The sequence below is a fragment of the Aulonocara stuartgranti genome (assembly GCF_965226115.1).
Source record: "Aulonocara stuartgranti genome assembly, chromosome: 6".
Lineage (NCBI taxonomy): Eukaryota > Metazoa > Chordata > Actinopteri > Cichliformes > Cichlidae > Aulonocara > Aulonocara stuartgranti.
The window spans coordinates 27084245-27101914 of record NC_138944.1 but is presented as its reverse complement, the minus strand read 5'-3'; the positions used below and the strand labels follow the sequence as shown (position 1 = coordinate 27101914).

Sequence of the window (17670 nt, the reverse complement as noted above, 5' to 3'; positions counted from 1 at the left end):
AACTCACAGAGAAACAGTCTAAATCTGGTCTTATTCTAAAGCGGCTCCATTTGATGATACATCTGTGACAGTTTGGAAAGACTCAGTCCTGACAGCTAAATCAATGAAAGGCTGAACTGAGTTACTATGACTGTCTCGGCCTGTTAAAAAAATGTTGTTTTTTTTGTTTCCTTCCAATAACAGTGAGTAATGTGCACTTCTAGCTTATCTTCCCAGACTGGCTGAAATTCTTTATAAATGCTTTGATGCTTTAAAGTGTGAATTGAACCATGGGACTGGCCTCCTGAGTCATAGCTTTCTTTTTCAGAGGGGTAACAGTATTAAGTGTTTTATGCATTGAGACTGCAGGACTATCAACAATTGACTTCAGGAGATATAAAGATAAAATGGCTACTCATCATTTTTATTGGTTCCAGCATTTATGGTAACAATAGTGGAATCACTTGAAGGACAATTATGATAGTGGACTTAACAACAGCTCAGGTCAGCTGTTGTTAAAATAAAGTTGTACATTGACCAGCTAGGAGTTGCACCTACCTGAGATAATTAACTATTATATTAAGCATTGTTATGTGAAAAGCATGTGCTTTTTTGAATGCTGGCACCTTGAAGTTCTAGTTAAAATGACATGTTTGAACGCTATAGCTTCTGGCCAAGCAGTGTTAACCTTTCTTTTCACAGTGATGATATTGCAGTACTATTTGGCAGATAGTCAAGTTTCAGTGCTAGATGCTTAGATGGGTTGTGAATGTTAAAACATAATATGTGCTGGATACAACATAATATAGTGTGAGCAAAGATTTAAAGGGAAAGTAATGTAAATGTTAATGTCTAAATGTTCTTTCTTGCTTTTTCTCTTTCTAGTGTTTCATAGCATTGCTGTCTACCTTTTCCTTTGTTTTTGGGCAGGTTGATTAGCAATTTAGGTAAACCTTAGATAATGTGAAAATGAACTGCCCTTGGATATCTGTGATAGACTTAAGAATGTGGAAAATGTGGCAAACTGTTTTGTATGACACAGCATTGCATGAGAAGTTACTTTTTTTATTTCTATTGAAATTGCATCATACAGCAATAACTGTTTTTCAGTAAAAGTGTTATAAGAGATTAATACTAAACTTTTTTCCCTGACCTTTTGTAAACTGCTTTGCAAATTGCTCAAATTAATTTAGTTTTACTGCACTCTATGCAAATATTTAGAGACATTTATCAGAACCTATCTGAGATCAAGTTGATAAAGTGCATGTCTTAATATTTTACATGAGTAAATGCAACAGACTAGGCTGAAAACTAAGAAAGGGGGGAGAAGTGTCCCAGTGTCAGCTGCTTGACTGTTGTATTCAGACCAAGTCAGCTGTCATTCTGATTCAGAAAGGTTTTCTACATTGAAACCTGAAGTCTGTTATGTGCAGTAGTTTTAGAAGCACAGAACAGATGGTTTATTGACACTCTTGACACTTTACCATAAAGCTATGAACACTGTAAAGTGTTAGTATAAATTAATGATATTCAGCTTCACTTCAGACAGACACACTGGTGATATATTCACTTCCTCTAGTTGAAGCCGCTCTGTAACTAGAGGCGTGTTCCTCTGCATTAGTAAAGGGCATGATTGAATGATTCTACCCTTCATAAGGGATCATCTGCTTTCCCTCAGACTTTACTTATCCGGTTATTTTACTGATCAAAGTATTAACGTGTAGAATACCCAGGTAATACTTGTGTATTCAAACCAGTGTGTTGAAATTGTGTTTTGAGTTAAAGCTCACTTTACCAGCAAAATTGCACCCTTGTGATTGCATACCTACATGCTAACCCACAATGCGTAGGTTGCTGGAGTCAAAGCGGCTGCACTAACTGAAAATTTGTATGAATCTGGTTATTGTACAACCCCATTTTCAAAAAGGCTTGAACATTGAGCAAAATGTGAATAATCAGTAATGATCTAGTCTGGTATTTACTTGGGCGTGACTTAGCCAATTAACCAATACCTACCTATTATATGTCAGCTGACCTATCTATGAAGTTTTGACTGGTTAATTTGAATCTTTTTCTGTTTCCTGTCTTGTATTTAAGCAATTCTTTTACAATGTTTTACTATGACCCTGATGAAGGCCACAAGCCGAAACGCGTTGGTCAATTATTTAAGTTGTTAATCTTCCCTCAAGTGTTGCTGGAGTTCCTACTTTGTGAATTCTTTCATCCTCTCCATGCACCTTGGAAGCAAGTGAAGTTGTGCCAGAAATTTTTTATTTTTTTTGCTGCGATTTAGACTTCAAAAAGAAAAATATTAAAATTGTATAAATTTTTTATTTTTTTCAATGTCCATCTTAAATGTGAAGCCAGCAGCATGTTTTAGAAAGATTCAACAGGGTGTTATTCACCACATCAATCAGCTCTTTGAAAACACTCTAGTTTTGAAAAGGTTTTGGACTCTTATTCGACACATCACAAGCTGCTAAATAGATCTGGGTCAACTTGGTCATAATTTTTATTTCACAATTCATCAAATATTTTCACAGGGTGATAAGTCTGATCTGGAGGACGTTCCTCAAACTTTTTTCCACAAATGTTTACTTTACCGTCATAATGAAACGATTTGATTTTGGAGGAGAAGATCAAGTTCTCTGTGACCTAACAAAACACATTTTGGCCATTCGAAAGCAGAAGAAAGAATTCAATTATACCCCAAAAACAAAAGGTCAAGTTCACACAGCTCTACAGTGAAAAGGAAAGTATATCCCTTTTCAGTTTTAGGTTTTCTAAATACAACTTTTGAAGAAGAACAACACATGACATATTACGCCATGTCATAATTGATTTAAAACAAACTAAACCAAAATGCAGATGCAGCGTATGGGGGCAAAAACTAAGTACACCCCATGATTCAACAGCTTGTAGAAGCACATTTATCAGCATCTGATTAATAACTTCCTGTGTGACCTTCTGTGTGGAGGAACTTTCGCCCACTCTTCCTTACAGTGTTTCTTCAGTTCATTGAGGTTTGTGGGCATTTGTTGATGCACAGCTCTTTTAAGGTTCAGCATTTCAGGCTGGTTGAGATCTGGATTTTGGGGCATCGCAGCATTTTGTTTCTCTTTTTCTAGATGGATATAAAACCTTTATGAAGCTTTTGATCACTGCATATTCTATGTTGGAAAATAAAGTCTAGATTTTTGATTAGTTTTCTTTATGTTCTAGGCTCTGTAGGCAGGGAGTAGTATTATAAACTGTTAGAAAAGGTGGAGTGCACATAGCTTCTATTGAACGACTTATTTAGGTGAAAGGCTGAGGGAGGACTCTCCCAGTAGTTCTGCCAGAATTAAAGAGTAAATAATTTTGCTTTTGCTTTTTTTCTCACTTTATTGCTGGAAAAGGAAGAGGGCAGCAATGAATATGAAGTTAGTCACCCTGCCTTTAATCCAAATCAAACAGTTTTCTCTGAGATGTCAGAAGAATGATGCAGTAACCCATAAACGATGACTGCTGAGACGTCGAGCGATGCCATCAAAGGTCTATAGGACGATCGGAAAGGCAGCACCTGCTCTCAAACCACTGAAATAAATGTTAAAAGGTCGAGGGTATTCATGCTGGTACCGCACTGGGGTTATCAGTTTGACATCTTACATCACTTTGTTTTATTGAGCTGCACTCAAGTCATCAAGGTTCAGCAGTTAGCTTTGGATTCCCAGAGGCAAATGTCTATACATTAAACATGGATAGACATTTTTTTTCATCTGTTGTTCTACTTTTTTAATGTAATTTTAATCTTTTTTTTGTTTTTGTTTTTTAAATGTGCTTCAAAATAAATAAATTTGAGTTGACTTGACACAAATGTAGCTCTCTTGCTTTTAAAGGCCATGCTGCCACTTAGGATTTTGAATGTTTATCCCCACAATTCACGTTTACTTTACTACTACTCAATCATAATACCACATATACAAATACAACGTACGGCTTTCAAAACAGTTGTTGAGTTCCTATACTAAAAGAGTGCTTCTACATCAGGATGGAAATACTAAATCACACTTGGGTAATGATTTACTTGCAGGTAAATGTGCATCGTGCCATTTTCTGTGGCCTTCATGCATGGTCTTTGTTGACTAGAATTTTATGATATGCAGAGGAAACTACAGGAAGTCCGTTAGAGTAGAGCAACTTTGTTGGGATATGCTGGAGGGTGCAGACGGTTTCCTGCCTCCCCATGTGGGATTTCCCAGATTTCAAACGGTGATAAAACCTTCCAGTAACTTTTTGAACAGAATTTGAATTCTGGATCTGTTTACATCTGTTGTGTTTTTTTTTTTTTTTTTGTTTGTTTGTTTTTTTTAAAGGTCAAACAGAAATGATATGGATCATATAGCCCATTCTTTGCATTTGGGATCAAGCTGCATTAATATTCTTTCACATAACAAAGCAAAATGCACAATACTAGAGCTGCTGTCATTATAACTTTGTACCAGAGTACAAATTTCTTAGGTTAGCAGGTTGGTGTCACATTCAGGAGCTTGCAATAAATAAAATCTAAATAAAAAAGCTGCTTCGGTGGTAATATATGCCTGTGGCTGCAATACAGTAACTGTACTACTATGACTATGAGCTCTTAGGCTTAAATTGACATGTTATGTTAACCTTCAATTTGCCACTTACAAAGGTACTCAAAAATCTAAAGTTTCCAAAGCTCCCCAATCTGTGTACAAAAGTGCTGGAAAATATAATTTTATTTTGATGGGACGTTCATAAAAAACAGATTTGAAGGTGTTTAAAAAAACCAAAAAACCTGTGATTGGAAAAGTGTGCTTTGTTATTCAAGCACAATAAAGTACAGTTATGTTTTTAGTCTGAAGTGTGGTACCTTTTGGTACCTCAGTGAATGAGGAAAAAATCAGTATTTTGTTTATAAGGAAACCTTTACAGCCCACCTTTTCCGTTAAAGAGATGTATTAATGGAGGCTTCTTTGTGTTTAAATTTTGATTTCACCCCATGTATCAAAACGGGCTGGAATTCCTCTGTAATGACTAATGTTTATCTCTTTCCTTCTTCAGCCCTGTAGCTGCTATTTTTAACTTATTGTACGGCTGCTATTCAAACTAAAACCACAAGCAAAGCTGCTACACTTTGACTTTCTTTGTTTGATCGAATCATTCTTTCCATGTCTGCTTTTATGGAAGTCACATCACAGTAGCAGAGAACACCTATCCCCCAGAATTAGCTCAATAACCCGCTCCAAACAGAAGCCATGTAAGGATTTTTCCCCCTAAAATGTGATGTACAAAGCAGGATTTTATTGTTGTGATGTTGAACATCTATTCCTGAAGCAAAAGGAGTTTAGTTGGTCAGAGCTGTCCATGAAAACTAAGAGATTGCTCCAAACCAAGAAGTCTGATTACTAATGAGGACTATTTCCTGACAAGCCTTTTCCTTTTGTTGACAATAGCAGCCACCCTGCAACTCGAACTCGATTGCCAGATAGTGCAAGCATTAAACAGGGGACTTGAATAGCTCACCAACTCATGTGATGTGTACGAGTATTTGCTTAATAGGAGAAAAGGTCAAAATCCAGCTTCTCACAGTATCACTGAAGTGCTTATATTTATCTTTCTGTGCAAATGTGGAAAAGAGCTACTACAGATCATAGTCACGCCCCTCCATGTAGGCTATTTCGAGGCAGGTAGTATATTTTGATGAGAATTGATGGCAGTTTATCAGATCTTTTGTGGCATCTTTTAAAGGACGATGGCACAAAGTGTTTCATACAGGAATGTTGATTTGCTTTTTGTGGACCCACCTTTCACACACCTTACAATCTCGGCAGGTAAAATATGTAAAAGCAACATTTCATCTGCAGTCTATTAAATCAGATGTAATGGTCCTAATTAAGGCTTGGGTTCCCTTTTCTTGTCTTGGTTTCTGCTTCATTTATTCCTTCACAGTGTGCACATAGTTTTAGTAAAAATAAATGCTGTGTGATTGCATGAAATAATCCAAAAACTCTGCAGGTTCATGTGCGTTATACTCCATCTGCATGTTGTGTAAATCTGTTCTTAGATAAATAAATGATGCAACAAAAGAAATCATGTGTTAATCAAACTAAAGCCAAGACATCATCACTCCTATTGTAGTGTAAAAATGAATGCCAGCCGTTGTTAAAAACAAAAGCTTGGCAGACTGCACTTCTGAAGATATTCTTAGAAATCCAGCTATTAAAATATCTCCCTCCTCCCTCTCCACTCTGCCTCTCATCATGTTCGTCTCATATGGTATTGAAGGTAGCATTGTGGCTCGGGAAAACAATGTATTACATTTTGAAAAACAAATTGTCATACAAGATGAATGGAGTGAGCCACTTTAAAAGGTTATGTTGCACTGTGATCATTGGACCGCCGTTTTCATGGTCATTGCATGCATAATTTTCACCACTTTGCTCTCCACTTCTGCTTTAGAAAATGCAAAGTGGCAGGCTCATGCACAAGGCAGAATATTGATGGGGTGGTATGTGAATAGCTTTTCCAATACTGAAGCTGTAATAACAAGCCTTATTACAGCATGGTGAAACTAGTACAATTCAGTGCATTTTTACTTGGATGTGCTGTAGTATAATTATGAGTGGAGATAAATGTAAACATCCATCCATACATCAATTTTCTTAACCATTTATCCAACTCAGGATTGTGGGGGTGGGAGGGTCTGATGTCTGACACCTGGATCATGAATGTTGAGCAGCAAAGTTTGATTTTATAGAAAACTGATTTTTGCTGGGTCTTATCAATAATGTGAAATGCCAAATGATAATATTCAGTGACTTTGTCAGCTGTCATCAAACTCTGGTTTTGCTTTCAAGATACACTCACAGGCCACTTTATTAGTTTGATTTAGCCATGTAGACACAGTCAAGATGAGCTGCTGAAGTTTAAAGCAAGCATCAGAATGACTTTGATTAGGGCATGGTTGTTTGGCACGGTGGTACTGATGGGATTTACTCAGATAACCTTCTCTAAGTTGTAAGACAACAGGTTGTCTAGAGAAAAATATTCAGTGACAGCAGTTCTCTTGATTTAAAATTGTTGGGCATGTTGTGTCAGAGGAGAATGGTCAAACCAGGTGTCACTTCTGTCAGCTGATAACTGAGGCTACGGTTTGCATGGTCTCGCCATAATTGGACAATAGAAGATTGGGAGGGAAAGCATTGCCTGCTCTGATGAGTCTTGATTTCAAATTGTAGGCTCAGAGTTTTGCATTAATGGTATCAATAACTAGATCATCCTGCCTTGTGTCAATGGTTTAGGCTGGTGGTGGTGGTATAACGGTGTGGTGGATGTTTTCTTGGCAACTTTAGGCCCTTATTACCAACTGTTACCAATTGTTTAAACACCACAGCCTACTTGAGTATTGTTGCTGTTCATCTATTCATCCCCAGGGTACTCATCTTCTGATGGCTGCTTCCACCAGGATAATACACCATGTCACAAAGCTCAGCTCATATTCAACTGCTTAATTGAACATGAAAGCAAGTTCACTGTACTCCACAGTCTGCAGACCTGTATTCAATAGAACACCTTTGGGTTGTGTATTCCTTCATTTTCTATTTCTAGCTGACAAACAGCTGGTGAATTAATATGACCAAGATTTGCGTGATGAAGTGGTTACCAACAGTTGGTTTTGACTTGGTTTTTTTGTTTTTTTTTTTTTAAGCAAGCTGGAAGATTTATAGGTCACAGGGCTTGATAACATTAATTAAAATTTGCTGTGTCCAAAATTTGTATCACAAGCCCCTTCAAAGACCTCGGCTCACTATTTCGCCTCATCTCCTCCATCAGAAGCCCATTCCACCGTATCACTGCTAGCGCTAGAGGGATTTGAGTGGGACAGATTATTTGGTTGACCTCCTTATCTGCTGGAGCTATTTCAACATCTCACATCAATATGTTTGAAATGTGAGTGTTTATCAGCAGTGAAGAGCGCCGGATTATAAGATGTTGTCATATCACAAATCATGTTTCGGGTCACTTTGATAGATGCTTTGTTTTGGGTCATGCAGTGGGGGGCTCTCATGGAAGAATAAGCTAAACTACATTTGGTTTGACAAGATAGCTTGTTAAAATAGATCCACTTAAGAGAGCTGTTGAAAAAGTAGGCCGTGTGTGTGTGTGTGTGTGTGTGTGTGTGTGTGTGTGTGTGTGTGTGTGTGTGGTGAAAGCATGGTTACTCTTGACAGCCCATTTGAGTATTTTATTTATTTATTTATTTATTTGGACTTGATTTACATTAAAATGGATTGAAAACAATCTGGCATTTAGTGCTCTTGTAAAGGACAAATTGAACTTGGCCTTGAGTCATTTACATGTTTTTTTTCTGGTAGTGAGGTATTGCAACACATGAGGTTTAGGGATGTACTTAGACTGCTAGCTGCACAGTGGAATCAATCAAATGTCATACCGATCAGGTCTCACTCTCTCTAGGCTTGTCCTTAAGAGCTTATGCATCAAAACTGGCAGATAATAACAAGTGATAGATGGGGCGTGCGTGTTCTGACCGTTCAAAGCAATTCAAAGCTGGATGCAAGCCCTCTGACAATCTACAGAGATGCTAGATATGAGCATATAAATGTCTGGGAATTTTTTTTCTGTTTTCTCTGATCTTAGCCATCCAACTCTTTTTATATTCAAACATTTTCAGTCATAGAATTTAATTGAACTTTCACAAGAAATGAAGGATTAACATGAGCATGGATATAGTCATGCACAGACACAATGGAGGGGCTCGTCACCCTGCAGCTATGACTTGGCAACATCACTGTTTGTGCCTATTACTTTTAGCCGGGTAATTTCCTCCCCTGTGGTACAAAATGGTCATCATTTGTTGCTTTTTCTCATCGTCAGCATCACATGGCTACCTGTAATGATTCACAAATTCGTTTTGTTTAGCTCAGACCTCAGGCTCAGTCTCAATTTCTTGCTAACTGAATTTAAAGGGATTGTGAAAAGATTGCGAAATCAAGAACCAGTAAATGTAATGCATTTTCTGACCCATACAGTGGGGCAAAAAAGTATTTAGTCAGCCACCGATTGTGCAAGTTCCCCCACTTAAAATGATGACAGAGGTCAGTAATTTGCACCAGAGGTACACTTCAACTGTGAGAGACAGAATGTGAAAAAAAAATCCATGAATCCACATGGTAGGATTTGTAAAGAATTTATTTGTAAATCAGGGTGGAAAATAAGTATTTGGTCAATAACAAAAATACAACTCAATACTTTGTAACATAACCTTTGTTGGCAATAACAGAGGTCAAACGTTTACTATAGGTCTTTACCAGGTTTGCACACACTGTAGCTGGTATTTTGGCCCATTCCTCCATGCAGATCTTCTCGAGAGCAGTGATGTTTTGGGGCTGTCGCCGAGCAACACGGACTTTCAACTCCCGCCACAGATTTTCTATGGGGTTGAGGTCTGGAGACTGGCTAGGCCACTCCAGGACTTTCAAATGCTTCTTACGGAGCCACTCCTTTGTTGCCCGGGCGGTGTGTTTTGGATCATTGTCATGTTGGAAGACCCAGCCTCGTTTCATCTTCAAAGTTCTCACTGATGGAAGGAGGTTTTGGCTCAAAATCTCACGATACATGGCCCCATTCATTCTGTCCTTAACACGGATCAGTCGTCCTGTCCTCTTGGCAGAAAAACAGCCCCATAGCATGATGTTTCCACCCCCATGCTTCACAGTAGGTATGGTGTTCTTGGGATGCAACTCAGTATTCTTCTTCCTCCAAACACGACGAGTTGAGTTTATACCAAAAAGTTCTACTTTGGTTTCATCTGACCACATGACATTCTCCCAATCCTCTGCTGTATCATCCATGTGCTCTCTGGCAAACTTCAGACGGGCCTGGACATGCACTGGCTTCAGCAGCGGAACACGTCTGGCACTGCGGGATGTGATTCCCTGCCGTTGTAGTGTGTTACTGATGGTGACCTTTGTTGCTTTGGTCCCAGCTCTCTGCAGGTCATTCACCAGGTCCCCCCGTGTGGTTCTGGGATCTTTGCTCACCGTTCTCATGATCATTTTGACCCCACGGGATGAAATCTTGCGTGGAGCCCCAGATCGAGGGAGATTATCAGTGGTCTTGTATGTCTTCCATTTTCTGATGATTGCTCCCACAGTTGATTTTTTCACACCAAGCTGCTTGCCTATTGTAGATTCACTCTTCCCAGTCTGGTGCAGGTCTACAATACTTTTCCTGGTGTCCTTCGAAAGCTCTTTGGTCTTGGCCATGGCGGAGTTTGGAGTCTGACTGTTTGAGGCTGTGGACAGGTGTCTTTTATACAGATGATGAGTTCAAACAGGTGCCATTCATACAGGTAACGAGTGGGGGACAGAAAAGCTTCTTACAGAAGACGTTACAGGTCTGTGAGAGCCAGAGATTTTCCATGTTTGAGGTGACCAAATACTTATTTTCCACCCTAATTTACGAATAAATTCTTTACAAATCCTACCATGTGAATTCATAGATTTTTTTTCTTCACATTCTGTCTCTCACAGTTGAAGTGTACCTCTGCTGCAAATTACTGACCTCTGTCATCATTTTAAGTGGGGGAACTTGCACAATCGGTGGCTGACTAAATACTTTTTTGCCCCACTGTATGTATCGTCTTTATTTGCAGTAAGGGTCAGTAGGAGGTTGTGATGGGTCCCCCCCTTTGGAAGAGTCTTATATGACCACCTCTTCTTCCTTTTTTAATCTCAATATTTTGGTGATTTTTATTAGTTTAAGGTGATATTCTGGATTTTAAAAAAGTGGCATTTATGATAGAAAATGATTTTTCTACAATAGCAAAGGAATATTGATAGAGTTTGAAAATATATTAAACACATGAAATGAAACATTTACAAAACTATTAACTTTTAAACTATAACTTTTACAATTCTGATTCCTGCTAATCCTGATATCCTTTTTTTTTGGCTGTCAGCCTTCAGTTTCATTAAAATTCATAATCCTCTTGGATCTGATGTACGAACACTGGTTCTGTGTAACATTTAGAACAGCTCTCCTCCGGTGTTGTTCTCCATGGAGACCAGAGCAGCCTGTTTGTGCTTTGTGTTACAGCCCAGTGGCTGCTTGGCTGCTCAGCCATGATTAATTCAGGCAGGCCTCAGGGGAGTACAGCCAGGCTAGGTTACCCATCCAGGGATCTGGTGTCTAGCTTCCAAAAGACACTGGCGATTATGGTAGCTTCTGACTAAAAAGGAAGTTCAGGCTATGCCAGCTTTTTACCTGTTCCCCAGAAAGAACAATGTAAATCATTGGTTTGAATGTTTTAGGGAGTTTAAATATTGTAAGCATCATAAACATTTCCTGGTAGACAAACAAGATGTTTGTTATCACAAAACAAAAGCAGAAAAATGCATTTTTGTAGTCAACATCAGCCCAGTAATTTTTATCTGTCTACAGAATCGTTTCACTTTAATTTTAATATTAGGACCACAAGGGGATTCCTCTTTGTCAAGGAGATGGGGACACTTCCACACAACCACTTATTGTAATTGCTTAAGTCTTCTTGGACTTGGACACCTTTCTGATTATAGGAAGTGGAAAATCAGATTTAAAAGCAGCCCTGTTAGCTTCAAGAGTGTGCAACTGCAGTGTGGTCTCCATCCTTGTGCTTCCACTCTTGTCATCTGTTGGTCAGTTGACTCTAATGGATGGATGACTAGCTTACAATGTGATGCTCATAAATCAGTTGTTTATATGACATGATGGTACATATGGGCATCCACCAAGTTAGAAAAGGTGTGCACGATTTATGGTTTTTAAAAAGGAAACAGAAGAGATGCTGGTCATTTTGTCCACACTTTCTTCCATTTGTTTCAATAAGAGGTAGCTTGGTATTCATTTGAACAGATGCATAGAAAGTTTAGTTGTGCTGCATTCATACTTGCAGACTGATGATTTTTTTTTTTTTAATCTTTTAGCTGTTTGCCTGATGAAAGGTGTGAATAATCCATATGTGGTAAAAAATATGTTGTTACTTTTATTTTATGTCTGTCCATGGACATAGTGAGCTAAAACAATCTCGAGGCTTTGAGACATTTGAATGTAACTAATTAAAACTGAATAACAAAATTTGGTTTGTGGTGTTGATTTGTAAAAAAAAGGATAAATGTGTGATCACTCAATGAGTCTTCAGCCAAAGCGAGCTTAAGTTTAAGGCCATGGTTGTCTTTTTTTTTTTTCGTGCAGCAACCAGTAAATGATGATGGATTGTGAGTCAGATGAGCGACTCCATCACTGATGTTCTGGTTTATGTTTTCTTTGTAAAATAATATTCATATAAATATGATATATAGTGATAAAATAACTATTTTCTACAGTTTATTTATGTGTTAAAAGTTACAAGTGTTTTTTTTGACAAAAGCTAAATGCGGGCATTTCATATGTTTAGATACAAAGTTGTTTGCATTTGCAGTAGTTGTGAATTTTGGAACAATATGTTAGTACCAAAACATATTTTTTACATTATGTTTCATCTGAGGCTGTGTGCAAAGGGATGATAGGAAAAATGCATCGTGTATCTGATTCTGTCAAAAGGTAAAGGATATCTTCCCAGGCTTAATGGTGACATAAAGAATAAATGGATTATATGTGAGGGGAGGGCAAAAGGACGATGGGAGAGCTGCGTCTCAGCGCTATTATTTATTCCACATCTTTAAAGATATTGCAGCAGCAGCAGGGGCAGCTGTGTTACCCCTCCTCCTCTATCTTCTGCTCAGATACACATTTGCAGAGTAAATCTCCCCTCTCTCATTTTAATAGTACAGTTTCTGATCCCTGCACCAAATCACACTGTTTTCACACTGAGCTGGTCTAATGGTGGTACGGCAATCTTTTTGTTTTTGTCTAGTCACACCTCCTTGATTCTAAACATGACAGCCTTCCTCGCATTATTAATTTGACATCCGTGTTGTTATTTTCTTTATCTTTTTCTATTAGGCAGGGTTCAATAATAAAAATGTCATCACAACTATTAAGGAGTGACAAATCATGACATTTATGGCTCGTAGATTTTTTCCCTGGACACAAAGAACATTATTTCTTTGCAATAAGACAAGCAATCTACCTCACCACCGCCTGAATAAGCGTTAGCTGGAGATCGCTGCTGAGGTTGACTAATACTGTAATTAGTTTCTTTCATGGAGAAAGGAATAGAGCTTGGGGTTGTGTGTTATGTTGTGTAGAAAGCTGTGCATATATGGCAGGATGTGGTTTATACAAATGCTATTGTTTCTCTTGAACTTGATCAGAACGGGAAATTAATCTCAGCCCGAGTTTGTGTCTGCCAGGCTCTGTCGGATGCTGTTAGTATTTCAGGACCTCCTACAGGAATAGAAGACCTCTAAACATGCTTTTCACTCTGAGGACATAATTTGCAGTTTGCAAAGTTAAACACAACTATTTCTGACATTTTTAAACCCTTTAAAATGAGCTTTTGTCCAAGTTGGTTTTTATGTTTTTTGTGCTGCAAAATGAGATGATCCGTGATGCCAAAACTGAGACTAAAACCTGCCATAAATGTTGCCGTAATACAGAGTACTCTGTTATTAATCTGCGATTGAATGGGGTCAAGTTGGCAATCCTATGCAATCTGTTTCTAACAAATCATCAAAAATCGCATATCTGTTGCTGTCTACATATATAAATCCTATTTTACTCATGTGACTGAGCCCTTAGCTTGCTCTGAATTAGTAGGTAGTAATATCAAGCCAACTGTGTCACAGTGTTGAATAGTTTTTTGGGTTGAGTTGATTTAAAGTAAGTTAGCCCACCGAACATTAGCTCAGGATGGTAGTGCATGAGGTGAGCCTCCTGTTCGTAGTATTCTCTCACTCACACACTCACACACACACACACACACACACACACACACACACACACACACACACACACACACACACACACACACACACACACACACAGATCCCAGGTGTGTGTGTGTGTGTGTGTATTGATGCAGTATCACTATGATGCACACACACTCCACAATGCTCTTAGCATTTTGGCATTTACAGAACCGAAGTTCATTAACGAACTATTACTAGGTCAATAGTTTTTGCTCTTGAATAATTGCAGTGTCAGAAGGTTAGCTGTAGACACCACAGACTTGCAGAGATTCTCTGTTGACCTTTAATCCTCTGGCATCATCTCTAATGCCTGACTAATGATCTGTTTAGGAGTGTGGACCCACACTTAGGAATGTTTCTGTTGTCTGCTTATGAAAGAAAAGGAAGGAACTCTCTCCTCCTCATCCACCCTCACTTGTTTTTCTCTCTGTCTTCCAGCTGGTTGGCGGCCAGTTTGACCTGGAGATGAACTTCATCATCCAGGAACCGGAGAGCATTGTGTGCATGGTCGAGCTGTTGGACAAGTGTGAGCCCAACTGTCAGGCTGAGATCTGGAGCATTTTCACCGCCATCCTCAAGAAGAGTGTCCGCAACCTGCAGGCGTGCACTGAAGTGGGGCTCATTCAGCTTGTGCTCCAGCGTATATCCACCATTGACAGCATGATCGCAGGTGCTGAAAACAGTCCTTCATTGAAACAAGTCTTTGTCTTTCCATGAGTTTTTAAAGGTTAAAGGCAATTGGCTTGTGTAGCAGTTGCAGCATGCTATTCAGCTGCAAAGGCTGCAGATGTTTGCTTAACAAAACAATGAATCTTCCCCATCTGGAGAAGAGATGTTTTGTTGCTAAGCCTTTACTGTGACCTCTGTAAGGAAGGAGAGCTGGCTAAATGATAAATTCCAACTCCACATGTGAATTGATCACTACAGTTTTTTGTCCAAAATATCATAATTTCATCCTCACATATTATGCTGAGTGAGGATTCAGTTGTCCTGCACAGCCTCCTTAAGTCTAAGTCTAATTTGTCTGATGCCCATCTGGAAATTAGTATGAACTAGTCCTGCAGTGTATGGTTCAGTGAACCTTTGCCAGCTAGAACAGCTCTGGCCTGGAGCATGTATGCAGTCAAGCAAGGGTGATATAGCCCAGTAGTAACTAGGCAGCTAAAAGTAATGATTATAATAACATTTACTTTAGTGTGAATGCAGTATTAGTTAAGTTAAAGAGATCTGCAATCCCCTTTACTAAAAACCAAAATGAAACCATGTAGTACAGAATTGAACAGCAAGACTTTAATATTATGTAGAAAACATCCTCTCAGATGTTACTGCCGTTCATCTTTATGCTGGAAGAAGTGAATCATATTAAACGGTTAACTTCCATAAAATGCACACTAGTCTTATCTGTCACTAGGCTCATTATTAATAATGGCTAATAAGAGACTGCACAGAAGCTGGGACTCTCCCGGAGCATCCTGTCTATTTTAGGTCTCCGTTTTCAGTTATTTAGCTGCTCGAAGCGTTCGCTACACTGTAATTCTTACTGTAATACTTCCAAAACAGCTAGGATGCTGTGTAAAATGTACAGTAAAACGGAATGCAATGAACCTCAAATCTAAGAAAACCATATTTTATTTAGAAGAGAACATCGATTATTTAAACTCAGAAAATGTATCATGTTAAGACAAAAATGAGGTACTTTTGGATTTGATGGCAGCAATATGTCTCAAAAAAGTTGGAACAAGGTCATGTTTACCACTGTGTAGCATCCTCTTTTCTTTTAACAGTAGTTTGTAAACGTGTGGGAACTAAGGACACTAGCTGCAGGACGTTTGGAAGAGGAATCCCTTATTCTTGTCTGATATAGGATTTAGTTCAACATCTCAGTCCAAACACTTGATAAGGTTTCTATGTCCTATTGAGAATAACATGTGAGTGTGAGACTTGGAAATCACTGCATTTATTTATTTATTTATTTATTTATTACATTTTACACGTTTGCTGAACTGTTTTGGAAATAAGGTTGTATTATATCTTGTCAGCCTGTTTTTAACCTGCCATGTTTAACGCCTGTGTTTTTCTGTCCTCTTTGTGTACGTGTGTCCTTGCAGACCTGCTGGTGGACATGCTGGGTGTACTTGCCAGCTACAGCATCACAGTTAAAGAGCTGAAGCTTTTCTTCAGCAAGTTGCAAGGGGAGCGAGGCCAGTGGGTGAGTCAGAGGCTCGCCACGGTGATCTGTCTTGGTTGTCTGGGGCCCGCATGAGCAATGTTCTAGCAACACCTAAACTGCTGCCATCCCACAGGCAATGCCCTCATCACACAGAAAATATAGATCATGTGAAACCAGATGACTCCCGTTCACTGGTCTTTGCACCTCTAGATTATTGATATTAGCTGCTTCTTGAGAGTACACACACAGTCCAAATTTAGGTTGCTTTTTTTCACATCGTGACCGTGCGAGCCAACACACTTATTATTTACACAGTTGGGGAAGATTTTCTACAATAAATCCTGTCTGAGCAGCTGCACACAGGTATACCCACAATGAAATTAAGATTTATGATACATGTACAGAAGATAAGTTGCTTCATCCAGGGAGAATCAGTAGCACAGAAAGGATGACAGATGAAGCGAGGAAGAGAAGAAGAGTAACCCATTAATCACTGACACTAATCAAGTGAAGGAAATGGGCCAAGTTGATTTTATGCCTGTAAATTTCACCTCACACTTCCCCCTGTCAAGCAGCTTTTGCTACTGCTCCATTTTTTCCCTTTATGAATATCTGGAGCTGGATAGACCATGGGAGCTTGTGTTGTGCTAGTAAAACATGACTTTCTTTTCTTTTCCTTTTGTGAAAACACTCAGTCATATTTGTATTTATACAACACAGACTATATTGCCAAAAGTATTCACTTGTTTCATGCGCACATGAACTTGAGTGAGGCAACATTCTTAATCCATAGGATTTAATATGATGTCGGTCCACCCTTTGCAGCTATAACAGCTTCAACTCTTCTCCGAGGGTTTTCCATGAGGTTTAAGAGGATTTATGGGAAATTCTGACTGTTCTTTTAGAAGTGCATTTGTGATGTCAGACACTTACTTTGGACAGGAACACCAGCCTTGCAGTCTCAGCTCTTTTTTTTTTGTCCCAAAGGTGTTCTATCAGGTTGAGATCAGGACTCTGTGCAAATTCTTCCACACCAAACTCGCTCATCCATGTCTTTATGGGCCTTGCTTTGTGCACTGGTGCGTAGTCATCTTGGTACAGAAGGGGTCATCCCCAAACTGGGAGTATGAAATTGTCCAAAATATCTTGGTATCCTGAAGCATTAAGAGTTCCTTTCACTGGAACTAAGGGGCCGAGCCTAACTCCTGAAGAACACCCTCACAAAATAATCCCCTCCACCAAACTTTACACTTTGCACAATATAGTCAGACAAGTACTGTTCTCCTTTCAACCACCAAACCCAGATTCATCCATTGGATTGCCAGACAGAGAAGGGTGATTTGTCACTCCTCTAGAGTCCAGTGGCACCCTACTTTACACTGCTGCATCCGACACCTGGCACTCTGCATTGCTCTTGATGATGTAAGGTTTGGATTCAGCTGCTCGCCCGTGAAAACCTATTCCATGAAGCTCTCTGCAGGCTGTTCTTGAGCTCATCTGAAGGCCACATGAAATTTGGAGGTCAGTAGTGATTGACTCTGCAAAAAGTTGTCATTTTCTGCACCTCAGCATCTGCTGACCCCACTCAGTGATTTTATGTGGCCT

At 39.0% G+C, this 17670-nt stretch overlaps 1 protein-coding gene across 5 annotated transcripts in view; it reads left to right on the top strand.

Annotated features, from left to right (window-relative positions):
• Nucleotides 1–17670, top strand: part of lrba (LPS-responsive vesicle trafficking, beach and anchor containing) — a 176210-nt gene that overhangs the window by 11119 nt on the left and 147421 nt on the right. For all 5 annotated transcript variants that reach the window (XM_082537099.1, XM_082537101.1, XM_082537100.1 and 2 more), the window contains exons 2-3: nt 14334–14565; nt 16004–16104. In XM_082537099.1, the coding sequence (XP_082393225.1) occupies nt 14334–14565; nt 16004–16104 (333 nt within the window). The remainder of the gene's footprint in view (nt 1–14333; nt 14566–16003; nt 16105–17670) is intronic.